Raw genomic sequence first — 26,878 nt, 5'->3', positions numbered from 1 at the left:
TGTTCACTGCAGTTGGACCATAGACTGAGACAACACACACACCACCCTGTGAACGCTTGTGTCTGAGACTCATAATACACTCACTGACAGGGGGTGACATCAGACACTATTAGAAGGAACTGGTCTACCACAACAACTCACTGCAATAATTCCATATATTGACTCCCTTGACAGCAGGAGAAATTCATCATCCTTAATAAGATAAAGGATGTTCCAGGTGCCCACCTGCATGAGCCACCTTGCGTTTGGATATGGGCACCGCTGTGCAGTGGATGATCCCTTAGCACCACACCAGCCGCCATCCTCCAAAGACAAGACCCTTGTGGCCTCAAAATTAAAACCTGAACGTATAGGCTGAAACCTTATTTAAAGTTTACTTTGACCATAACGTTGCACTTACAGGGGTTTCATTACAGGAGGAAGTAGAAGTTGGACTGAAATAACATTTGCAAGTTTTTCCCTTTCCCCATTCACCAGGGGATGAAAGGTTTTTTTTTCCTCCTCCACAAGAAGACTACCCCAAAACAGTTTTGAATTTATACGCATCTGAAGACAACTTCTCATGCCTTTTCAGAACCAAAAGTAGTGTCATTTCACTTAGAAATTACAATAGTATTGTACTGCTATCATTACAGAGACTCTACAGCTGTAATTTTTACTGTTGTGTTATTAACCCCCCCCCTCCAATAAATAAATATTAATTCTAGTCCTGCCCATGGAAATCTGCAGTTTTTTGGAGGTAAACGAATGAAAGTTTTGAACATATTGCTAGACAGTTTGAATACGACACACTGTGACCTAAAAGAGAACTTGAACAATGAAAGAAGAAAATTTTGCCCACGGTCCTGAATGAAAACAAGGTGTCCAATGTTTGTTTTTTTTAATAAAGTAATTATGTTGAATTCTAATATGAACAGTACTAGTAAATAAAAATAGCTATAATCATAAAAAAGTAATTAAATGAGAGAGAAATAAATACAAAAAAAAGCCAGCCTTGAAGTACCCAACCCCCCCCCTCCCCCCACACACACACATTCTTTCTAAAAAAGACAAGGATGTCTATTGTCTGATGAGTAGGTAATAAAATTTTATACTTTCAGGTCTTCCTGAGGAGGCACCACTCAACAAATGTATTTTTTCCCCTCAGTAGCTTCACATATACTTGGCTCAGAGAGCTCAGTAATGCAAGCAAAGATCAAGTATATCTGTCAGCAAAGCGAAACTGAGAAAACACTGTGTATACTTTGAGTGACTATTATTTACATGCTCAAACCCAGATGTTCACTGAGCAGGAGCACAAGCAGGCAACAAGGCTGTTTGTGTGAACATGGAGCAGCTCTTCTCTATATACTGTGTATTTTTATTTCACTGTGACTCTGCTACGAGATGTCCAGTTATTACTTTGGGAAAAAAAACCTCACAGTAACAATTAATTTGTACTTTACACAATTATGTAAATTTTTAATTTAAATTAACTTATTTTGATGAATTTGCAATTACTCCACAGTTTATATGTGTGCCAAAATGTGGGGAACAGTCTGTAAGACTCACAGGACAACTGTGGTCTGTTCCACCACTAAAAGTTACTATCACCTTTTGTAAAGTATCCTGATAATGGTGACAGCTGATGGTAGCTACTGAAACCCCTGTGTTAATACTTTATAACTGCTGTAGCACAGTTGATACATAATTTGTGGACCAATTTTGGCCCAATCCTGGCCTACAGAAGGCTAGGAAGATTGCAGCCCAGTTCTGGGCATTACCTGACAACATGGCAGTAATGGAAAGGATCTCGTTAGAGCAGTTAAACTCGCAGCTAGCAATGACCATCTTAGCCAGTTGAGGATCCAATGGAAATTCAGCCATCATGGAGCCCAGCTCTGTCAGGTCACCATCATCATTGAGAGCTGCCAAATAATTCAATAGCTCGAGTGCCCTCATCAGTGTTTCAGGAGCTACAGTGGGAGGGACAAGGCACAGAAATGCATTAAGGTCACATGTTCACATGTCCAACCACAGAATTGCCAACATACTACTGCTCTGACCTGGTGGATCCATAAAGTCGAAGTGCACAAGGTCATCAATGCCAAGCTTTTTCAGCTGCAGAACCACTGACCCCAAGTTGGAGCGGAGAATCTCGGGGTATGTGTTATCCTGTGGAAGGGGTGTTTACAAAATTACCTGCATATCTGATCAAATGCAATCCAGAAGAGTACAGAGGAAGTAGAACATTTTAAAAAAAGAACTACAGTGTACATTTTCATTTCATGTTGAAACTAAAACCACTGTGCTTAGAATCACTTCTTCTTTCACATGTGAAATAATGAGATAACGAGTTGTAACTAGTCACTTGCCTGCATTTCGGTTTTGTATGCCTTTTCAGTGTACAGACGGAAGCACTTTCCTGGTCGTGTTCTGCCAGCTCTTCCTGCCCTCTGCTGGGCAGATGCTTTACTGATGGCTGTAACGAGCAAAGACTCAACTCTGATACGGGGGATTGTACACCTAGAAATGCATTTCAAAGCACATAAGTGACACTGCAAACAGTGTATTATGATCAACACAAATAGTGTAATGAATTTTAAAAAATAATAACATTCAAACAAATTCTACAGAACAATCCAAGCATTTCTAGAGCAGCCTGAGCAAAAGAATTAAATGCACCAATAATCCTCATTAAATTATATTTGCTCACCTTTTGTTTGCAAATCAGGATCAATGACAAACACTACACCATCAATTGTCAGAGAAGTCTCAGCAATGTTTGTTGACACCACAACCTGAGAGTGACAGAAAAGGCTGTCAAACATCTGCAGTAAGGGTCGACTAATTATCAGCCAGGATGATCATCGACGCAGATATTCAGCATTTTTGTGGCAGTTTATTTTTGCAGCGCTGTATGTAGCGATTCACTGTCGCAAAGTTCAATTCAGGTTCTCCCAGGAATTCCAAAAAATGAAATGTCCTTTCAGGGTCAAAACAACGACTGGCCACTGTTCTCATGAATGAATGTCACTATAAAAGGCATTTTAATGCAAAGGCAGTCTTGAAAGATGGTACTATAAACAAAGTACAGACACAGAACTGAGTGCAGCTTTTAAATATGAAATTACTAATTTGTTACATGAACTGGCCAGCAGGTAGTGCTGCCGCGCCTTCATGTTGGGCCTTTGCCTTAAAATGGCTTTTTATTTTAGCAAATAATTTCCAAAGTGGGTGCTTTGTGTGATAACATTACATTGTGAAGCTAAACCAAGTTAATTTTATCTGTATCACGTTCAATGCAGCTGCATGCTGAATTGATTTTTTGCAACCTTTTTTTAATTTGTATCTTTACTCTGGCTTGCCCCAGGATGGAGAAACTTCCGAAGTCTGTTCCTAATAAAATTTGGGCATAAAAATAAGACTTTTTCCAGTACTGAGAATCATTTATAGAGGAGGACTAAATCATCAGCCTTATTTTGTAATGCTCAAAGCTGGAAAATCAAGTTAAAATTAGGGCTTGTGCTTCCTCCACGATTCACGTGAAACAGTCAGTTGAAGGTGTTTGTTAACTTTCCTCTTAAACCTTTGCGTGATGTTGGATATTCCACCAACAGAAACGCTTGCACCTTGAGCTTACACAAGAAATCAATGGAGACAAAAATAAATCACTGTGTGGCTGCAAACTAGTGAATTTTAATAATACAGTGGAACCTCGATGTACGAGCGACTTGACATACAATCAGCGAAGAATACGTCACACGTTTTGCAGCCTTGTTGCGAAGGAAGGCTATGTCCCGCACAAGTGTTTAACTGTGACAAAACGGATTATTCTGGGGGAAAAAAAAATGCCACAGGAGGACCTATATAACAGCAGAGGAGAAAAAGCTGTTTCACTGAAAAGAATCACCCAGAAAAAGTGTCCACTGGCGTGCTCAGGGGTAGAAATACAAAATTTTTTCCAGACTGTGCAAATCTTGATAATATTGGCAACATTATATAATGAATCCCTGATTTAAATGCAAAGGAAATTAATTAATTAAGAAAAATTATTTAAATAAAAAAAAAAAAGGAAAGAGAGAACAGAGGCTGTACAGCTTTAAGTACTAAACCCTGGTTCCACGCCCAGATACTGATTCATCACTCAGCTTTTCAAGTGCTGCATCAGGGCAATCCGCTGATTCTGAAAGGATCACAGCATCAACCACAAGTCATGGTCACTAAACCTTGTCCTCACTAACAAAAGCTTGAAAGTCACTGGTTTCTATAACCCTACCCATCAAGCACTCCATGTAAACATTGAACAGTATAGGAGCCAGAATCATCCCTGATGATGCCAGTCTTCACTGGAAATCTTGCAAAGTTGTGCACTCACTTGATTTTCTTAATTACTGTAAGGAAAATGCTTCACTGCATTAGTGTGCACAGACAGAAAGAGTGGCGTCAATCAGAGAAGGTGCCATTTTGGTTCAACTGCACTGGGGCACTTAATGAACCTTTATGTTTAAAAAAAATTTTTGAAATCATTTAACCACATACAGCAACACATTCAGGTACAGATACTATCTAAATAAATATAAAATAGTTAAGCTATCAAATTTACAATTTATGATGATTTATTTAATTAATTTAAAGCCTGATTTATGCAGCTGCACAGCTCCAACTCCGTGTCATGCAATGACGTGCGTGACAGTTTTGTCTCTGGATTATACTTTATTCTGGATTAATTTGACCCTCAACAAGCTTTTCTTTCTACAATCATCACCTCCAAATTAAAGTAATCTGTACATTTCCTCTTTTATTCGACTTTGTGGTGTAAAGTTGTGGACGTTTCTGATCTGGTGGGGATCACGGTGTGGAAAAAATAAATAAAACGGTTGGGCTTTTAATCACAGAAATGACTCCGGTCCCACATGCAAAGGGTTTAATGGAGATACATTGCCGATCGGAGGGACATTTTATCCGATGTACAAAATCTGTTATATATGATGTTTATTACATGGAAAAACAATACAAAAACCTTGGGACTTTTCTGTCCGTGACTGCAATATCCGGTTTATACGATGACGGTTAGGGTGAGTTTTACTGTACATGGGGACTGAATAATAAATTTACCTCTGAAAGCTTTGACAATGAAGTTACTTCCATCCCACACAACTGACTATTTTCCCAATTTTTTTCTTCTGTTCAGATCTGAAGGGAATCTGTACATCTTGAAGCCCTTGTTGTGTCTATCTGTGCCCCAAATGCACAACAACCCGACATTTTCAGGGAAATAAATAAAACAGCTAGATTTACATGCAGACAGATTAACAGCGAACACTATTTTGAACCAAAGATGGCACCAGGAGTCAACGGACCAATGTTTTTTCAATTTGTCATGTTGCCACTCTCTCTAGGCACACTACATTACATCACATTGTTATGTAATATGTACCTTTCTTCCTATGGCACCATTAGGTTTCCTTGGAGGAGGCGGTTCAAAGATCCTTTGCTGTTGCTGTGGGGGTAATGTGGAATACAGTGGAATGATTTTGATGTCGCCAACCTCAGGTCCAAGGTCATCTACTTCACGTTTGATCCGTTTGCAGGCCTCATCAATCTCCTGGGAAGGGGAGAAAAAAAAATAATCCTTTATTTCACCACTGGTGAAATTTAGACACTTTGAGGCATTTTACTGGACTCAAATCCATACGGCACCAGACTGTCACAAAAAGACTCTCAGACAGCATCCATTCGTCAAGAACCAACAGTCTTACCTCTTGACCCGTAAGGAAGAGAAGGCAATCACCTTCATCTTCCTCACACATATGAATCTGGATGACTGTGCGAATAGCAGCCTCGAGGTAGTCTCGCTCTGGCTCAGGAGTGTAGAAGATTTCCACCGGATGCGTGCGGCCAGGAATAGTCAACAGTGGACAGTTGTCAAAGTATACCTGGAACTTCCCCGCATCCAGAGTGGCACTCATAACAATGACCTACACATATAGGAAAAAGAATTATTCATATGGTTTTTCTAATGCCTATTTGATCAGTTTAAGCAGTTACACCAATTCATATCACACAAGAGTCAAACTGCCGAGTACACCAGAAAATGAATAGCGCAGCCCCATATCATAGAGACTTAAGTTAGAATGAACTTTGTGTTTCCATTAATCTTAGCTTTGTCAAGGACATATGACATTTCCTGGAAATATTTCCTAATGTGGATTATTGTAAAACAAATAAAACAAGAGCAATCAGAGATTTCTGACATCCGCCAATCCAGATCACCTCCAAAATTCAGTGAAGTCTTCCATGTCCTAATATCTATCTCTGGTGAACATTTCGTGAGAATCCATGAAGTAGTTGTGACATAATTCTTCAAAGCCTATATAAAGTGAAATCGATCCAGAATCCAGACCCAGATCCAGATCACCGTTAATATTCAATGAGGTCTTCCATGGCCTAATATATATCCGTGGTGCAAGTTTGGTGAGAACTGGTGAAGTAGTCTAAATGTAATCCTTCAAAGCCTATATAAAGTGAAATCTTGATCCAGAATCCAGAGCTGGATCATCTCCAAAATTTAATGGGGTCTTCCATGGCCGAATATGCGTTTGTGGTGAAAATTTCATCAAAATCTGTGCAGTAGTTTTAACATAATCCTGCTGACAGACAGACAGACAAATAAATAAACAAACAGATGATTTTATTACATCCTTAGCAGATGTAACAAAGTACAGACACAGAACTGAGTGCAGCTTTAAAATACAAAATGACTAATTTGTTATATGAACTGGCCAGCAGGTAGTGCTGTAGTGCCTCCATGTTGGGCCTTGGCCTTAAAATGGCCTTTTATTTTCTGCACATAATTTGCCCCAGGATGGAGAAACTTCCAAAGTTTGTTCAAGATAAAGATTTGAACATAAAATATAGCCTTTTTCCAGTATTGAGAACATATGAGTACTAAATTATCAGCCTCCCCTATGAAGTGCAGCATTTTCTTGCAAACTTTGCCAACTTTTTTTTTTTTTTTTGAACAGAGCATAAGATTTTAAACACAGCATGTCTAAACATCCTAGTTTCATTTTGGAAGGATTAAATTATTATTACTGTGCACACAGAACTAAAATTATTCGATCCAATTCCTGAATTTGGGTAATCTGGCAATATTGATACTATTCCAATACCAGAACTCTGTTTGCTTTAAGCCCCTTTCACACCGGGGGTGCTCCCAGTTGCGCTGTGCGTCATTATGACGACACCACGTGGAAGCAACTCAGTGCCAAGACGATGCAGCTCGGCGCCATAACAGCGCGAGGGCGCAAAGGAGGAAGCAAGTCGGGCGCTGAAAAATTAAACCTGTTAAATTTTTTTGGTGTCCTGTGCTCGGCGCAGAAAGGAAGTGGTTCCAGCGCAAGTCGGGGAAAAGAGGCGTAACTCGGGGCAAAGAGGCATTACCCGACGTGACTCGAAGCCAATTTATGATTCCTGCTGTGTTCCGTTGTTCCCGCAGTATAAATCACACAGGATTGTTGTTATACCGTGTACTTAATGCAGTAAAAACTACATGCTGAAGAAAAAAAAAAAAAAGCAGAATGATTGCCAGAAATATCCAGTAAAAAGTCCAGACATCTCTAGTCCACTCATGGACGTTCGTTCACGCGCGCACATGTGAACAATTAAAAGAAAAAAAAAAAGTGTGGCTCCAGGCATTAGTTCCTTGTTCTCTGCTCAAACTCTCACATCACAGTTAAAAAAAGGGACAAAAAAGGACATAAGTCCTGAGACAGGACATGTTAACATCAAATAGAAATCCAGACATCTCCACATTCACTTGAAGGTTCGTTCGCGCGCGCATCAAAGGAGGAAAGAAGAAAAAAAATTGTCTGCAGGCAGTTAGTTCCTTTTTCTCCTCAAACTCTCTTATCACAGATAAAAAGGACGTAAGTCCAGGACATGTCAACATCAAGTTGAACTCCAGACATCTCCACATTTGCTTTAAAGGACGGTTCGTGTGCGCGCATCTCGCGGTCAAAGAAGGAAAGAACAGACAGCAAAAACAGCTCACTACTTCCAAGGGCAGCGATGTGTGTACTGTGTTCAGAAAACAGACTGGATGAGAGGCAGAAAATGAGGCTATTTAAAGTTTAGAGTGAGGGGGAACAACTGCCAACACCTGGCAGCCAAACTCGCAGCGCAACAAGACATTATCACGCGCAAGCCGACACAGTAATTAACCGGCAATTAACTCCAAACGCGCGGTTTTCAGCGTCATCATGGCGCAATAGGGAGCAACTGGGAGCAGCCCCGGTGTGAAAGGGGCTTTAATATTATTATTACAGGTTGTATGTAAAAGTTTGGGCGCCGTTGATGATTTCAATGATTTTGCTTTATAAATCACTGGTTGTCTGGATCAGCAATTTCAGTTCAATATATCATAAAGCAGACAAACAGCGACATTTGAGAAGTGAAATGAAGTTTATAGGATTTACAGAAAGTGTGCAATAATTCTTTAAACAAAATTAGGCAGGTGCAGGAGAAGAATGTGAAGTTTCTGAAAGAAACCCTCAAGCAGTTAGCAGCAAAACTGGATGTGGGTCATCGCTTTGTCTTCCAATATGACAATGACCCAAAACATACATCGCTCCTGATGAAGAACTACCTCCAGAAGACCAAAGTGTGTGTTACTGACTGGCCTACAGAAAGCCCTGATTGGAACATCATTGAAAACCTGTGGGTGAACTGAAGACCATCAACTCTGGAGGATCTTGAGAGATTCACTAAAGAAGAATAGGCTGGGATTGCTTGGGAGACACATCTGAGACATGCTGAAAACTACAACAAACAGTTGCAGGCAGTTATCCAGCAAAAACAATGAACAACTGTTTATTAGCATCGGGGGGGGTAATAATTTTTACCATGGTAGTTGTTGGGTTTTGTGAAATAATTGTTTCTGTGTGCAAAGTAAAATACTCGTAATGTAACCATCCAAAATAATACTAGGACATTTAGAAATCCACTGTTGAAAATTTCTTGCTCCGTAAAAAAAAAAAAGCACTGGGGAAATTTTTTTTTAAAGAAAATGTTAAACTTTACAGGCAGTACTGTGGCTTAGTTGTTAGCACTGTTACCTCACAGCAAGGTCATGGGATTGCTTCCTGCCTGGGTCTTTGTGTGGAGTTTGCATGTTCTCCATGTTTGTGTGCATTCCCTCCAGGTGCTCCGGCTTCCTCCACTTCAAAAGGCATGCAGGTAAAGTAAACTAGTGACTCTAAACTGACCGTAGGTGTGTGAATGTGTTTGTCCGTCTATGTGTGGCCCTGCAACAGATTTGTGTCCTATCCTAACCCACCTCACGCCCAAGACTGGTGGAATAGGCTCCAGCTCCCTATCCCCACGTGACTTTTGACTGGAGTGAACAGGTACAGAAAATAAATGAATGTTAAATTTCATAGGGTACGCTTTCTAATTTCAGTATTTTCAAGTATTTGGTTTTCTGATCACCTGTAGTGGCAATTATTTACACAGTATACCAAGCGTAACTGCGCAACTCATCTCTCTGGAGAGTAATGACTCAAACAAGGGAAGAAGTTACAAGAAAATACATAATTCATTCATTTGGCAGGGGTGGTGACCAAACGGTTAGTGCACTTGGTTTCAGTTCGGATGGTTCATGGTTCAAACCCCACACATTTCTCCACATAATGTGGAGTTATGTCAGGAAGGGCATCCGGCGTAAAACTTGTACCAATTCAACATGCATATCCACCACAGATTTGCTGTAGCGACCTCAAGTGCAAATAAGGCAACAGCTAAAGGGACTTACTTTTATAAAATTCATTCATTCATTTGAACACTGGCCACTAACAATGTTGATGTCAAGGTCCAGCCATAAATACTTCAGAACAGCAGTTTCCAATAAAAGCAGAATTTCATATCATACTGGTTGCGTAGGTACGCAATAGTTTTTTATAATGTGGGCAAAAATGCCAGGCGATTAACTTACTGTATGACCATAAATATAGTGAATTTGATTTGTTGACAGCTTACAAGAAGGCAGGCACTGCATCAAGCAGATGGCAGACATGTCTATGGAATATTAACAAGCTGAAATCAAAGCTGCTTGTTTGATTGATGATGCACATCAAAGCTCCCCAGATTTTAAATCAGGGTATCATTGTTATATGTTCTTTTAAAGATGAACTGCAGTTTTTTTAAAGATTGTTTTGGGTTCAACATATCACTCAGGACTAAAATGCATCTTTTCTATTTTATTGCATGTTGAAATGTTATTCACAGACCACTTCATTTATTCAGCTGACAATTATTTTTTGTAATTACACAACTTAAACTAAGCAAAATCTTAAATTAAATCTTGAATTATTTTCTAACTGGCTAATATATTTAGTGCAACTTTCTTTTAAATTTGCTTAGAACAAACGGTAAAATTAAATAAGGAAATAAAGATATTTTCATCAGTTATTGAAAAATGAACAAACACCTTCAGATCAGGGCGTTGGCGCACCACCTCCTTCAGAACTCCCATCAGGATGTCAGTGGCCAGAGTTCGCTCATGGGCCTCATCGAGGATGACCACACCATACCGCTCCAGCAGCGGGTCATTCATAGCTTCTCTTAGCAACATACCATCAGTCATATACCTAAAGTCAAAGAGAAGGATTGATTAGCTGGAATAAAGGAAATAAAACTAATTGTTTTGCTTGTGTAAACAGCAAAGTGTGCATTAGAAGGTAATAACCCACCGCAACACTTACTTCAGTATTGTCTTGGCCGAACTACAATCCTCAAATCGGATAGAGTAGCCAACCTCCTGTCCGAGCATGACATCCATTTCATCTGCTACCCTTTGAGCGACACTCATGGCTGCCACTCTCCTGGGCTGAGTACAGGCAACTGCTCGCTTCGGGCCAGGCAAACCTCTCACCATGTCAACACACCACTGAGGAATCTGGACATTCCCAAGAAGATCATAACAAAATGCCATGGGATTCTTAAGTTAGGCCAGTACACAGCACAGCTCTAGCACTACACAGAATACTTCAGTTTTTTTTTTTTTAAGTTTACAGTGAGCACTAGTTTCAGTACACCAAGAATGGCTGATTATTTCAGACCTGTGTCTTCCCAGAGCCATCTCTCCAACAAGGACAAAGCTCTGCTGGCGGGTGATGATGTCGTTGAAGCTTTCCTTGTACTCCCACACTGGAAGTTGGAGCCTCTTCTTCAAGATCTCATAGTAGCGTGGTGTATGAGGCAGGTTTGTGAACGGACTGATCTGTTGTTGCACAGCCAGCTGCTTGAGGGGTGGCAAAACTGAGACAGCTGTTACGCTGTTTGATGAAGCACTGGAAGGCTTTGTCTCTCTGTCCCGGTCTCTATCCCGATCTCGATCACGGTCTCTGTCCCTGTCCCTGGAACGATCCTCGCGGTCTCTGTCACGGTCCCTCTCCCTCCTATCAGATCAGATCATAACACAAATATAAACATTTTTATGGTACTAATATTTTTAAGATAAATGCATAATAAACATATTCAACAGGTTTAAAAAAAAAAAAAAAAGCTAAGATGCTGGCAAACTGCAAAGGGGGTGTATTAGCAGGGCAAGGCCAAGCCAGAGCCAGGGCTCCACAGTAAAGCTTGCCTGCTCGACACTGGTGAGTGAATGGCATCTTCAGATTAGTGCACCATGCCCATCTTTCCTGACGTGGCAAATTAATTTTCAGGGCCATTTAGAATGAAGTCAGGTCAAAAACTTGCATATTTCAGTTATTTTCCTGTGGCTGCAGGTGTGTATAAATAATTTATTACATGAATATATCATAACTGAAATACTGTGTTACTAGAGTGGGTTGACTTCACTATGAACCATCAATGATGATTCACTGATTCATGTCTCCTATGTTATTAAGAGCATCTGGGTAAACAATTGAGCTAATGGTGTATGAACTGCATTTATACAGCGCTTTTTCCATCTGCATCAGATGCTTTATAATTATCCCTTAGTTATGCTGCTATAGACTTAGACTGCTGGGGGGTTCCCTTGATGCACCGAGTGTTTCTTTCTCTTTTTGCTCTGTATGCACCACTCTGCATTTAATCATTAGTGACTGATCTCTGCTCCCCTCCACTCCCCTCCACAGCATGTCTTTTTCCTGCTTCTCTCCCTCAGCCCCAACCAGTCCCAGCAGAAGACTGCCCCTCCCTGAGCCTGGTTCTGCTGGAGGTTTCTTCCTGTTAAAAGGGAGTTTTCCTTCCCACTGTTGCCAAGTGCTTGCTCACAGGGGGTTGTTTTGACCGTTGGGGTTTTGCCGTAATTATTGTATGGCCTTGCCTTGCAATATAAAGCGCCTTGGGGCAACTGTTTGTTGTGATTTGGCGCAATATAAATAAAATTGATTTGATTAACTCATTCACACAGACACACTCTCACACCGATGGCAGGGTGCTGCCATGCAAGGTGCTCACTACACACCGGGAGCAACTCGCGACTTGACCTTGCCCTTAGTGATTTTCTGGTCAGGCTGGGGTTTGAATCAAGGATCCTCCGGTCTGAAAACCAACGCTTAACCACTAGACCATCACCTCTCAACTAATTAAGACTTGCCCAAATCTAACCCATGTTTAATTTCACAAACTGCACAGAGCCAAACATGTATATTCTGTAATGGAACATGGATCATATCCGTGCACCACTTCCTGAATTGCGCACAATGCCATGATTTGATTTGAAAGCTTAAGTATTGCTTAAGTGTCCAAACTGTTCATGCATTTGAAAAAAAATTGTGCCCTATTAAAAATTACACCCTACTAACCCTTATCCAAACTCTAACTCATGTAAGATAAAGTCATTTGGGAACCGATAGTTTTTTTTTTTTTAATCCCAGTTTGTTACAAACCGCCGCACGCACACGCACACACGTGCCACAATGGTGTAGCACTAACAGCAGCAAGTGGGTCGGGTCCTAAATAGTCATCTTCGCTTACACCAAATCACCCTCTTATTAATGGTACAGACAGTCATATACAAAGGGTATTTATTACAGCGAAGAGCACTGCAGGCCAGTACACGTTGCCTTCAAAGCTAACAGATGAGCTAACAAGCGGTAGCTATCGGCGAGCTAGCACCTAGCAGGTTACGGTTCACTACAGAGCATTACCTACCCATCAGACCGCTTCTTACTGGAGGAATAATCATCACCCAAATCTAAACGATGTCTTTTAGACATATTTCTGAAAAAAAAATCTAACTGTGTTTAATCAATTAACGCTAACACTGCCAAGCAGGGTTTCCGGGTGTCGTCTTCTTCTCGTCGTCCCTCGACTTATTGACGGTTGTCAAATCAGCTACTTGGTGCATGAGCGCCACCACTTGAGCTGGAATCTAAACAAACCACACATCAATCAACCGCTTCTCAAAAAAACAAAACAAAAAAAAACATTTATATCCGCATGCACACCTACAGGCAATTTAAAGTTTCCAGTTTCATCTAACCTGCATGTGTTTGGATGCGGGAGAAAGCAGGAGCACCCGAAGAGAACCCACACAAACAGAACCACGCTGAGATACGATGAGATTGTCATTTAAGTGACTCCCGCCCCCGGGGATTCAAGTCAAATGGTGCAATCTGACGCATGTAAACATGTTGTCTGACAAGTGTCTCACACCGAATGAGTGACACTTGACAGGTCTGTGCAACCACGGAGAGAACATGCAAACTCCACACAGAAAGGCCACAGGTGGGTATCAAACCCATGACCTTCTTGCTGTGAGGCAACAGTGCTAACTACTAAGTCACCGTGCTGCCCTCAACAAAACCAAATGGTGTTCACATAAACTTGGAGTGAAAAAAATTCAGAGCGAAGAATTTTTTGGTGAATCCTAAATTCCGGAGACATCTCGGAGACAGACATATGTCAGAAACATTATTTATTATGCAGATTAATACATTTTATGACTTTATGACATTTCTGGCTATAATTGAAGTAATACTGTTGAATTTGTGTAAATAGGGTAATTTACTACATTTTAATAATGATACAGTGCTATTTTTTAAGAACAATTTAGTTATTTTTGTTTTGTTCGAACCACAATCCAGTCGGAAACAGTTCTCCATAAGCCCTTCTTAGAACTCTGCAAAGCTACCTCATTTTAAACATCTCCTACAATGTTACTTTTAATTACAGATAGATAGATCATAAAATGCATTATTCTGCATCCTGGGTAAAGTTTCCATTTCCAAGATGTTGAGATGTCTCAGAATGTTTCCAGGTTTTAGGATTCACCAGATTTTTCTCTTTTTTTTTTCTCAATTGCTTTGGCTGAAAGTTGCATAACAGTTAATATTTGAAAATGCCACCTGTTTACACCTAAAGACCATTTTTCACTTTCTACGTATATATATATATATATATATATATATATATATATATATATATATATATATATATATATAATTATTTAATTATTTAATTAAATAATTATATAATTAGATACTATTAAGCAAAATTGAAAAGATTTTGCTAAAGATTTTGCTAAGTATTTAGGTATAACAAATACCAAACTTAAGATTTTGACAAACCTGTAATTAAATGATTGATTCAAAATTTACCTAAATATATAATTAATACTTAGCGAAGCATTCAGAGAGTATCTACTTAATTATTAACAAAATATTTCAATAAATATTTAGATATGTATAAACTGCAAAAAAAATCAACTTATCCATAATTTTATGGATAAGTCATTGAAATTTGCAAAAGAAACACTACAAGTTGAAGGCTTCACTATTTGTTTTTGCTTTACATCATCATTAAACGTGGAAAAAGTCTCATGTGTCCGTCCGTCTGTCCAAAAGAAAAATAACTTGCTTAAAAAAAAAAAAAAAAAAATTCCATGGGCCAAGCACGTTTTCGGCACCACGCACGGATGATGAAGGCACGTGTCCAGAGAGCTCAGCCCCGCCCACTATCAGGAACGCCCCCTGACACGATTCTTCTTTCTTCAAAAACAGAACCTCTTTCAACGGCCGAAGATATACGAAAGGTTTCAGCTGACCTTCTCTGCACGGTGACCATGCGCGCACACGGGTGAGTGCACGGAAAAACTGACACTTTATCTGTAGATGGAATTACTGCGACGTTATTGACTTTTCGAGTTGGGGTAAAAAGTGTGCTGAATTACAGACAAAGGTTTGATTGTGAGCTTGAAAGCAGCCTGTTTGTCAAAATACTTTACATGACAAGCCGAATGTACAGAAAATGAAAAAGCGCTTATGGTACACAGTATAATCTCAAACATTCTTGGTTTTGATAGTTTCTCAAATTTGAGTATTTGAAGCAATAAACACGAACAATGTACCGTGATGCAGTATTTCTTCATACAGAAATATAGACTCATGCATTGTGAACACGTCACAATAGAAAGTCAATTATATAACTGAATAAACATCTGGATGATGCAACACACAGATGTTTACCACACTGTAAATAATATAGTGCCCTGAAAACAATTTTGTTGGACCAATTCAAAAAAGTATTTTAATTGATAACACTCCAGTTAATTTGGCTAATCAAAATACTGTATACCTAATTCACAAACGTAATTCATTTGTTACCAATTCAAGCTATTTCTTTAGTGGTTTTTCCCCTGCTGGTCGAAGACCTGAAGGATTAAGTTGTAGCGATTTCCGTCCATCCATCTGTCTGTCTGTGTGTCCATCTGTCCAGGTATAACCATTCTGAAATCACTCCGCTCACACTTTTAGAAGGAATTTTGTAATACTTGGTAGAAGTCCTTCTTATAGGCTGGTAATATGCATATTATAATATTGTTTGAGTTGGGCCCATTTTACCAGAGATTTGGCCTTTAATTAACAAATCTAGACGCCATCACTGTCATGAGTGAGTGCCTGCATTCTGAAGTCAACGTCTCTCACACTTTTATATAGAATTTCATGTAACTTGGTACAAATCCTTGTTAGAGGTTGATAAGATGCATATTGTAATATTGTTAAAGATTGACACATTTTTGCAGAGTTAGGGCCCTTGGTTAACAAACCTAGCCACCGCCATTTTCATGAGTTGGCGCCTGCATTCCGAAATCAACTCATCACATATTTAGGATGAATTTCATGAAAATTGGTATAAGTCCTTTATATATGTTGATTATATGCATATTATATGATTGTTTGATAAATTTGTTAATCTATCCTGTGATTCATTAGCAAGAAATGTTTCTTTTCACTTTTTACAGTTTTTGCTAGAAGTGCAAATACCTGATGTGTGTTGACAAACCAAATGTTATCAGATACCTTGAACTATTATCAGAATGTAGCAAGCACTTGTACTAAAGTAGCATGTTCCATTGGGGTATGTTGTGCTCTCAGAGCACTCATTTTTACTGTGGAGGAACTGGAGCACAGCACGGTGGCTTAGTGGTTAGCACTGTTGCCTCACAGCGAGAAGATGATGGGTTCAATTTCCGCCTGTGGCCTTTCTGTGTGGAGTTTGCATGTTCTCCCCATGTTTACGTGGGTTTCCTCTGGGTGCTCCGGTTTCCTCCCACATCCAAAGACATGCGGGTTAGGTGGACTGGAATCTTTAAATTGTCCGTAGGTGTGTGTGTGGGTGTGACTGTGTTTGTTTGTCTGTTTGTGGCCCTGTGACAGACTGGCGTCCTGTCCTGGGTGTACCCCGCCTCACGCTCTATGACTGCTGGGATAGGCTCCAGCCCCCCGCGACCCTCAATTGCACTAAGCGGTTGAAGATGTATATATATATATATATATATATAACTGGAACACAACTTTGTCAACTGCTCCAATAGACTAGGCAGGGGTGGATCCAGAAATTTTTGGTGGGGGTGTGAATCATCACAATTGGGCAATTTGCTGAGCAGATTCTGCTCATTCATGGAATGATATCGATTTATACTTGTAGGAAGCAACTCTTTCCATCATGAATGCTAACATTTAAAAAAAAAATCTAATTTACAAAGTAAAACATTCATTTTTATTGTAAGCCTTATCTTTCTTAATCACTAGTAAATTTTTTGACAGACTGGCCAGCAGTCTCCAAAAACACTTGAATGTTTACAAGTGATACAATGTAAAACCAATTTCATATTGTTAAATACAGTGAGATATGTTCAGGTTTTTTCGGTGGAAAATAATGACTATGAAATTGAAACAAACATTAGGTTATCAAACTTAAAACGTTTTGTTTTTTTCCATTCTTTTTCTTTTTTAAACTTTTTCCTTTTTTTTCAGATTTTTTTTTTTTATTCACATCTTTTTTCTTTTTGGCTGGTGGTGGTGATGGGGATACACCCCCCAGGTCCATCCCTGCACTATAGTTATTGTAATGATTAACATTGAAATTCCATTATATTAGTTTTAAATAAGAAACAATTTGAAGTCACATTTCAAGATTTCAAATTCAATGACAGATATGTTAAGATAAAAGAAATACCTCCCTATACACAGTAAATTTTGCAGATCATTTGGTCCCAGTGTATTTGGTCCCAGTCTAAATAGTATAGTCTACTATAGAGTGAAATCAGCTCTACCGTCTTGTCAAATCAAGTGTTTCTACTCGAATAAGAGTTGATTGTACACTGTGATAGAGTTGATTTAGTGCTATGGACTGGGACCAAATGTTATCCCAGCAGAGTAACTTTACTCTGCAAAATTTACTGTGTAGATCATTCAGCACCTCCTGACTGTAACTAATCAGTTACATGCATATAAAGGATTTTGTCTGTTTTATAAATATAGGGGATTTGTGTCTGTGTTATACATTATACCTGGGTTTTATCTGTTTTATATATAGTGGATTTCAATTATAATGGACCAAAATTCGCTGGTCCACCTGAATCCATTATAATGCGAGTTTTACTGTACAGTCTGATGTATAGAACATTTGGACATAAACAGAAGATATAAAGAGAAGATATGAAAATGTAAAGTAACAGCAGCAACAATAATAATAATCTTAGTATTCTTGTCTGGATCTGAAAAAAGGTTCATGTCAGGTTTTGAAAAATGTATTGAAGTATCAAAATGGTCAAAGGAAGCTTATAAAAACAGGATCTAATAGATCAACACTATAATTTAATGTGTGCTCCTCTTAATGAGATTCACTATTGATCGGTTTTCCTGGAAATGAGATGAACACATTTGTCTCAGCCAAACACAGTGATTATGTGATTATTGAGTCAGAGCACAAAGTACAGAACGTGATAGGGATTAGTCTAAAAAATAAATGGTTTAAGGTCATTTTTGTCAATGGTTATCAATCCCAGATTAATTCATTTAATAAATTAAAACTCTTTCAACTGGTCTGGAATTGATTCTGAGTTGGAACACCTTCATGGATGTAGTACAGTTTAACAAATAATAAGAGCACTACAGTAATTATTTGAATGTCTTCCAGGTCAGTGAGTGTGTTTGTGGCAGTCCTGGTCGTGATGTTGCCAGGGTGTCAGCAGTGTGTCTCAAATGTCAGCACACCACCAAACCTCCACCTGAGGTTTTTGCAGCACAATGGTACCTTTTATGCAGCATGCAAAATGAGACCCAGCACCACTCTCGTTGTGGGCCTGCCTAAGGTGTACGGTAAAGTACTTTTTAAGCAGGATTATCCAAAGGGAACCCTCAAAGTCCTTATCCAGTTCCATGGGTTTCCCACGGGGAGCAGTTCCGAGCCCAGAGCAGTGCACATCCATCAGTATGGAGGACCTCAGCAGCGGGTGTGAATCCACCGGTGGCCACTAAATCCACATGGCGTAAATCACCCAAACCACCCTGGAGACTTCGGCAACTTTGTGCCACAACAAGGAAGAATCAGCACCTTGATAGAGTCCTGAAGCAACGCTGTTTGGGGAGCTGTCTGTGATTGGACGAGCAGTGGTCATCCATGAAAGGATGGATGATTTGGGAAGTGGCGGAGACGCTGGCAGCTTGCTACACGGAAACGCTGGCCGAAGGCTTGGCTGCTGCAACATTGGGATTTCCCTCCCCCAATCTGTGGAATATGTACCAATCCCGGCTGGCTAAAGGATACTGACAAGTCTGAGCAAATCACAGCTGATGGGGTGGGGGGGAACATCATACCTATAACACTGCTGTTGGTTCACTGTTTTAATTTTACCTTTGTAACTGTATTATTCCTCCTCCAAAAACGAAGTTCTAAAAATGGATGTGAAATTGATAAAGTGGAGATAAATTATCAAATGACTTATCATCACTTTCCTGTTTATTTCCCAATTTAATGGCTGATTTGGCATCAATGAATTGACTGATTTACTCGCACAGTCTCTTGTCATCCCATCCTGGATATCCTTCAGTCATCTGTCACTGTGAAAACTGGACTGTATGTGATTGATTAGCTGCAACATTTCTATGAGTGCATGTTGTGATAACTCTGTGTTGTGCTTTTTTTGTTAGTGTGGCCAAAGCATATGGCCACTCCACTCAATGTGCTCTGCTTGAACTTTCTTGCTGTCGTAACAAATGTTCGAGGGAGTTTTTCCTTACTACTCTTGCCAATGGTCTTGCTCATGGGGTGGGTAGTTTAAACTTTTCTGGGGTATAGCACCTTGGAGTGATGTGTATCAACAAATAGAAACTGCCCTATGTTAGACCTATGTGCCGAGTTTGGTTGCTGTACAGTTTTCTGAGCTCCAGATGTTTTAGGGTAGAAAAAGAATAATTTAGAAAAGGTATCATCTTTATAATCATAATTGGGTTCCTACACAATTTTGATGTGGTGCTTGGACCCCTAAAAATGGAAGATAAACCAGTTTTGTGTTGTAAATGATGAATATAAGAAGGAAAATAATCACTTGACAATGACTTTAACTTCCACTACTCATTATGAAAATGTTTATATATTTAAATATAAAAAAATATTCAAGTCTCAAATTTGTTTTTTTTTTACTACTATGTATCATATCCTGTCTGATTTGGAACACTAAAAACATTTTTTCAGTCAGATGTAGATCACTGAAAAGTAATGTATTTTGTTGAAATAAGTCACGTATAAAGTACTTTCACATCTTTTATTTGAGGTAAATGTTTTTAAGCACAGAAAAAAAAAAAACAACAGGATAAAGACATTCACATTGTGTTCTTACTGTTACAGAATATGTTCCATAATATCCAATAAACAAATTATGTGTGAGCATATTGTCAAGTTTTAACTGTGATCCATTGTAATAAATAAAAGCAAAGAGTGAAAACATAAATACAATTATTTTTCAGCTCACTGTAATATGAAAGAACATCAGACAGAATCATGGGTAAATGTAATCTTTTAAACTAAAGGGAAAAACATAACTTACTACATGGAAGAAGAATCAAACAGATCAAATTCTGTGAACACAGATTGCCAAAAAATAATGGCTGAATGAAATGAACTCTGTACCACAGATCTGGATCAGATGGTCACCACATTTCACAAAAATTCAGTGATTCAAATCTCATTTGAGTATCAGCCACAGAATCGATGACACCGTACATGGAGCCTTACTAATGATAAACACTTCTTAATTTGATGTCTTGATAATTAACTAAGTCATCAGGCACTAATCAAGAAACTGGTTTAAGCTTTTCATATAGGACCATTTGCTTATTCTGTGTTTTGCAGTAAATTGGAGTTTTAAAACTTTGCATATCAAGAACAGACTGGTTAAAGTGGTTTCTAACCCTCTTTGAACAAGTTAACATCTTAAACCAGATAATGGTTTACTTGAAGTGTTGCTCTAATACACTGTTTTAAGTCGCAACCTGTGATCAAGCAGACAAAACGATGCCCTCCACTCTGCTAGACCTGTTGCTTGCATGCATTACATCAGTGGTAGAAAAATACTCTGTGATGAAAACTAGTCAACATCTGTAAATCTAATTAACAAAAATGATGCATTTCAAAAAGTCAGACTATGTACTGGAGTACGTGTCCTTGGATTATTTAACACATAAATTACAGAAGAGGGACGATGTGTTCCACAAAATTTGGGACCCCTTTATGACTTATGCTGGATTGGACATTTCCTCTATCTTTTATAGAGGCCTAATCTGAACTCAAGCTTATCTCACTGAGCTGTCTGTTCTGTATAGTAAGCCGGGTTGTTCTGTTTTCTTTATTGTGTTTATTTTCCTTTTTTTCCTTCTTATATGTAAAATCTAATAAACATAATTTGAAAAAAAAGTCAGACTATATTCCCTTGAAGATGTTGTACTGGAATTCTTTACTTTCATGCATATCTTCACAGTGTGCTCCCATTGTGTGGCATTTCAGTGAAATCCACAAAGCAGCTTCAGAGCACTCATGCTTGATTTGCCTTCATGCACATCCACACATGGTGTCCTACCATTGTGTGAAGCTTCACTGAAATCTAGTGAAGCAAACAATATAAACTTCACAGCAAAACTGTGCAAATGCTGGTACAAGCACTAAATTTGCCATGATAGTGCTTAACAAATCTGGTCGACAATATATTCAACACAATATATTCAACACTAAACACCTTTTAATAGGCCTACATGTAGTACATGAAGTTTCAAGAGATGAACACTTTCAAAAGGTGCTGGGTGGAAACCATTAATCGTAATTGCAATAAAACTTAACTCTAATTTTGCACATATGCAAAATAAAACAACAAATACCATAAATAAATATAGGTAAATGGAATTTCACTATAATTTTGATCAATAAGAGGATATTTTGCACCAACTGAATTTCAATAGGTCATTTTTGTAGCCATCTTGGAAACAGCTTCTATCTTGAATTTTCAAATGGCCAATAGACCAGATATGCTGAGAAATATCATGAGAATCACCATGCCAAATTTGGTGCTTGGACCACCAAATGCATATTTTTTTCCATTATCTGCTCCACTATCCACCAAATGGTTTAGGATGGGTTGTGTTTACATATCCATGGACAGAGACACAACCATAGATGGACAGACAGGGCTGTATGATTTCTGTCTTTGAATTTCTTTTAAACAACTTTCGATTCCAATATTAGAGCTGGTTTTAAATAGCTTTTAAACAATGTTAAACTTGTCCAAACCGATAAAGTATCTAACAAATATTTTCAATTTCTTCCCTGACATTTCATCTGAGAAATGCGTATTTTATCAACATAATATTTTAATGTACAAATCATTTGATGACACATCACCTGACAGCCATAATGATTTCATACAAAAATGTCTTAATTATCTATAATATAAACACACTTTGCATTAATATTAGTCTTTAATTTCCTCCTGACAGTCTTCTGGAGCACTTTAGAATTCCACACTAATACAAACATTTGAGTTGTGTTTCCTCATTTTGCTGAATGTTGTCCTGCTCTTCAGTGGACAGGGAGGCAGCGAAGGATGAAGCAGTATCTGTGTTTTGCTCTGTCAGCAGGACGCACTCGGCCTCAGAAGTTCTGACTCTGTCAGGGCTGTTGTCTGTCTCATCCCATCCACCAGTACGATCACAGGTCTCTGAAGGCTGCTGACTGTGCCCGGACTCTGATGAACATGAAGCTTCGCTGTCTGTCAACATGGAAGCAGAGACACTCCGACACCCGTCTTCTGTTGCCTGGTGACCCGTTAAAGTCACCAGAGACCTTGTGGTCTCTCCTGAGCTGCTTTCCCTAAACTTATCATCAACTGTTGGTGTTGGAGGGCTAACTAGTGCTCCATCAGCTAACTGCTCAGATGCCTTCTCATCAGACTCTGATGGTAACTCTTTGTCAAGTTCTTCTTGGACATCTGACCCATCGTGTCTCTTAAAATACTCTTTTGCAATTTCTGCAAAGGCTTGCTGATTGGCTGGTGTTTGTTTTGACCCATCATTTTCTGTAAGAATACACAATTTAAGTCACATTACATAACACACTGTCGATGGTGAAAACTGACCAGAACATAATTTCTCTGTATGCTCACCATCCTGTTCAGGAAAACCAGGTAGCACAGTCTGCTGAGTATTTGGCAAAATAATGTCCCTTTCTCCTGTTAGAATAAAACAGGATTCATGTTAGATTGTCATAGAAAGCAAAGTAAACAACTACACAGATGTCTCAATGCAGTGGTCACCAATCTTTTCAAAGCCAAGATTACTTTAATTGCAAGACTCAAGCCATGGACTGATTGTGTACAGAAGGGCTGCTTGCTCAACACATCGTCAGTTTAATGTCATTTTAAGATCATTCAGCCCATCTGAAAATCCCTGACACTGCATGAAATCTTGATTGTGGATACCCCCCCACTCCCCCCCAAAAACTTTATGCCATTTTCATCTTGTTATTGTTTCAGGTCAGTAACATCTTCCCAATACTGCTCCTATGGCTACAATGTGTTATAACCTGCCATCAAATGGAAATGAAGGTGGGACAAGCAGATGTGTATGTTTTTGGTTAATACAAACAAAGAATCAGGTCAGGTCTAACAGCATGTGCTGGTGCCACAGGTAGACAACTGGTCCATCCCACCTTTCAAAAGTACTCCCTGCTGCAGCCAGGCCAAACATGGGCATCCCCTTGGCCGACTCCAGCTGCTGGGTTCCTCGAAACAGCCACTTGTGTGCAGGGTCATGCCCAGAGAAATGCACCACTTGGCCAAAATATCAAAGCGGACTTTCCCTCACCATGCAAGTGATACTCTTATCTTAAGGCCACCTGACACTTGCATGACTTTTATGCACGCACGTCATCATGACGATCCCACCGCTGTGCTCCCAGCTGGACACCATGCTTTGTTCCACTGGCTGCCACGCACTGTGTACTGGACGCTGCTTATATAAAATAATTATTTTGTAGCGATTCATCATTTTCCTCTGCAAGTTGTTTGTTGAAAACGGCTCTAATCACTTCCTGAATCAGAGGAGCGCTCCAACCAAAGCTGTTTTTGCGTGCACGCTGAAGGAGCTGGAGAAAGCATCTGGAGCCATCTAAAAAGGTAATTATTTTTACCAAGCCATGACAATGGCTTGGTTGCATGTCCTTTCCTTCTTGTGAGCAGCTGTAAAAGTATGTTTGTGATAGATTTAACATCTCATAATTGTTCAGACAAGCTGCGCTTTGATGTGGTGCGCTGACGCAACCACTTTGCACTGTTCACGTCTTCTTTACTCGACGAGCTGCATGTAGTGTTGGCAAGTAGATCGTGCAATGTTGCACGACATGAAAGATTTTTTTGAACACGTCAAAATTCTCTTTGCGCAATTGCACATGCCGGCGCCCCTCTCGCATTCAGTTTACACCTGTTAAAGACAAGTTTACTCTCCTGCACAACACAAGGTGTACAACTGAGTGCATCAAAATCGTGCAAGTGTCGGGGGCCTTTAGTTTCCCTAAGTAAGCATTTCTTTGGCACAAAGGCATTCCAGTGGCAAGCAAGAATCTTCTGAAGAGACCTAGTAAAAAAGATATGTAGTTGTGACCGTAGGTCAATGGTTAAGGTGCGCTGACACTTGCACTTGCACGCACTCTGCCGTGCAGGAGAGTAAACTCGTCTCAAACTCATTGTAAACTGCTGTAACTGTGCGTGGTTTCATGCAAGTACGCTAAGAAAATTTTTTGAAATGATCAAAATCTCCAACACGCATTAATTACGTGAACATTAAGCAAACAATTCAAAACACTATGTGAGTGTAAGTGATTGTGTCAGTGCACCACATCACAGCACTGCTCATCTGAACGATTATAATGAGATGTTAAATCTACCATAACATAATTTTACAGATACTCATAAGAAGGAATGAACATGCAACTGTTTTACCAAGCCATTACAATATAAATATTACAAATAGTTACCTTTTAGACGGTTTCCAATGGCATTCTCTGCCTCAAAAGGGCACGAGAGAGAGGGGGGGAAAAAAGTGGCAGATGAAACGGTCCTCTGTGATTCCGGAAGCAATTACAGGCATTTTCAACAGCCAACTGTGAGAGAAAATGGTTAATCCACTACAAAATAATTATTTTTATATATGCAGCATCCAGCGGCACCAAGCACAGCATCCAGTGGATCAAAGCATGCCGTCCAGCTGAGAAAACAGTGGGTGGGATCATCACGAAGTGCGTGCAAGTGCGCGGATCAAAGTCGTGCAAGTGTCAGGGCACCTTTAGAGTCAATGTCTCATGACCACACAGTAAGACAGGAAATACCAGGACCCCACAGATGTAGACCTTTGTTCTCCTGCAAACATACATCTGCATCACTAAACGCCTCTGTCCAGTGACGTCATAACTCTACAAGTTCTTCGCAGGCATCTCTTGATCTCTAAGGCTGAGGACCCAAAGACATGAATAAGTTAATGTCTCTACAAGTTCAATACTTTCACCACATACAGATAACCAGGAAGTCACTGAAAGCCTGGATCTTAGTTTTGATCCAGGACAATCACAAACCCAGACACCATGATTACATGCAAACAAGGAGTGTTGAAATTAATGTACAATATGCAGACACAGATGCAACAGCAGTTTCATAGTTACTACTGAACAGTATAATTATAGTAATTTGAACATTATGATCTATATTTCAGCCATGAATGATGAGTTGGTGACCACTGCCCAAATGAAACATGGCGGAACTATAACAGCTGTACTGGGAAGAAGCTAGCATACAGCCATTGCAGATATGAGAAGTGATGGAAAGAGATAATGTTTACAGTCTAAAAATCAGCTGAAATGTTGTAATAGAGAACAAACATACTCCAAATATTCCCAGAGAAACACTGTATGTCAGACCTCCAGGCAGCAAGAAGGAAGGTGCAAGAAAAAGGGTATAAAATTAATTAAATCCTAGCAATATAGCTAAAAAGAACAAGATATGTCTATGTTCACCTGGAAGACTCCATAATCCAGACATCTCTAATGTTTTAAGTTTTTTCTCCAGCTCTCCCACACGTTTTCCAAGAATTCTGGCATAAAAAGACAAGTTTACAAAGTCACTGACTGGTACATCCTATCTACTATCCAAGTTATTTATCTGTATGAACAGGAACAGAGTGCATACAGTATGATGTGCAGTACTTGTTGATTTGTCGCTGGTGCTGAATGACCATGTTCTTCTCATGGATCGTTTCCAGCAGAGCTGTGGCTAGAGATTTTAGGTCTGAGATGGACTGTGGAGTCACTGGTAAACTGCAATTGTTTTCTTCAGACGCCAACAATTCCTTTACTGCACTCACACATCAAGACACAGCAAATGTCAGACACATCAGGTGGGAACTTGCTTGTACTTTAACCCCTAAACTCGTTTATAGAGTGAACATTTATCTATGGACATAGACATGGATGTTGTGGATGTACAGCAGGTAGCTCAGTGGGATTAGGAGTTGGAATATCAATATGTTGAACTTGGTTTGATTTACGGTCAGGGTACTTGTCTGTCTCCTTCAACTGCATTTTCCCAGCCCACTACACTCTAAATAGGCATCGGCCTTGGATGGGGAAATAACCTACTTTGGACTGGTGTCCCATCCAGAGGAATTGTAGACGATCATTTATGCCACACTACAGATTCCGGGGATAAGCACCAACACCAATGGGCCTCAGGGCCTTAATAAGGCTTATGGACCTATGGACAACTATTTTGCAACCTATTTTGATTCATTTATTTTGTGTTTTATAAAGTGGGTCTCTTTTCGTTGCCTTGAAAGCTGAATTGTGCAAGAAACGATGCAGACATTTTTCGTAGTCATGTGATTTCATCAGGACAGCTGACATCACACATATGTAAGTTTTGGGCCCATTACAGAAGTTTTCAAGGATAACTTTAGCGATATACAGCTGTACCACTTTGAACCACAGTGGGGAGATCTGTTCCAAGATTCCGACTGCAAGGATGAAGGGGAAGACTTTCACAATGGCAAAAATCACTTCAGAAATG

At 39.5% G+C, this 26,878-nt stretch overlaps 3 protein-coding genes across 4 annotated transcripts in view; 1 reads left to right on the top strand and 2 right to left on the bottom strand.

The window, feature by feature from the left end:
* LOC117526132 (pre-mRNA-splicing factor ATP-dependent RNA helicase DHX15-like) overlaps positions 1 to 13,292 on the bottom strand; it is a 28,410-nt gene extending 15,118 nt beyond the window's left edge. Inside the window, exons 1-10 of the mRNA XM_034188161.1 lie at positions 13,147 to 13,292; positions 11,107 to 11,438; positions 10,743 to 10,947; positions 10,469 to 10,628; positions 5,742 to 5,960; positions 5,420 to 5,587; positions 2,692 to 2,780; positions 2,355 to 2,505; positions 2,046 to 2,154; positions 1,764 to 1,955 (exon numbers count right to left, since the gene is read on the bottom strand). Coding sequence (XP_034044052.1) covers positions 1,764 to 1,955; positions 2,046 to 2,154; positions 2,355 to 2,505; positions 2,692 to 2,780; positions 5,420 to 5,587; positions 5,742 to 5,960; positions 10,469 to 10,628; positions 10,743 to 10,947; positions 11,107 to 11,438; positions 13,147 to 13,211 — 1,690 coding nt within the window. The 5' untranslated portion in view covers positions 13,212 to 13,292. The remainder of the gene's footprint in view (positions 1 to 1,763; positions 1,956 to 2,045; positions 2,155 to 2,354; positions 2,506 to 2,691; positions 2,781 to 5,419; positions 5,588 to 5,741; positions 5,961 to 10,468; positions 10,629 to 10,742; positions 10,948 to 11,106; positions 11,439 to 13,146) is intronic.
* Positions 13,293 to 14,966: 1,674 nt separating this feature from the next.
* LOC117526127 (extracellular superoxide dismutase [Cu-Zn]-like) lies at positions 14,967 to 20,283 on the top strand. The gene is given in 6 exon segments (XM_034188155.1): positions 14,967 to 15,072; positions 18,418 to 18,718; positions 18,720 to 18,753; positions 18,756 to 18,847; positions 18,849 to 18,998; positions 19,000 to 20,283. Coding segments are annotated over 6 exon segments (642 nt in total). The 5' UTR covers positions 14,967 to 15,058; the 3' UTR covers positions 19,051 to 20,283.
* Positions 20,284 to 21,859: 1,576 nt separating this feature from the next.
* Positions 21,860 to 26,878, bottom strand: part of LOC117526113 (coiled-coil domain-containing protein 149-B-like) — a 32,302-nt gene continuing 27,283 nt past the window's right edge. Inside the window, exons 9-13 of one of the 2 annotated variants that reach the window (XM_034188136.1) lie at positions 26,020 to 26,167; positions 25,831 to 25,907; positions 25,700 to 25,734; positions 22,931 to 22,996; positions 22,539 to 22,843 (exon numbers count right to left, since the gene is read on the bottom strand). In XM_034188136.1, the coding sequence (XP_034044027.1) occupies positions 22,691 to 22,843; positions 22,931 to 22,996; positions 25,700 to 25,734; positions 25,831 to 25,907; positions 26,020 to 26,167 (479 nt within the window). In that variant the 3' untranslated portion in view covers positions 22,539 to 22,690. Of the gene's footprint in view, positions 22,844 to 22,930; positions 22,997 to 25,699; positions 25,735 to 25,830; positions 25,908 to 26,019; positions 26,168 to 26,878 lie in introns of both variants that reach the window. The other variant, XM_034188134.1, reaches the window with a different exon arrangement.

Source organism: Thalassophryne amazonica, chromosome 15 (genome assembly GCF_902500255.1).
Source record: "Thalassophryne amazonica chromosome 15, fThaAma1.1, whole genome shotgun sequence".
Classification (NCBI taxonomy): domain Eukaryota; kingdom Metazoa; phylum Chordata; class Actinopteri; order Batrachoidiformes; family Batrachoididae; genus Thalassophryne; species Thalassophryne amazonica.
This window is presented reverse-complemented; position numbering and strand designations above follow the sequence as displayed.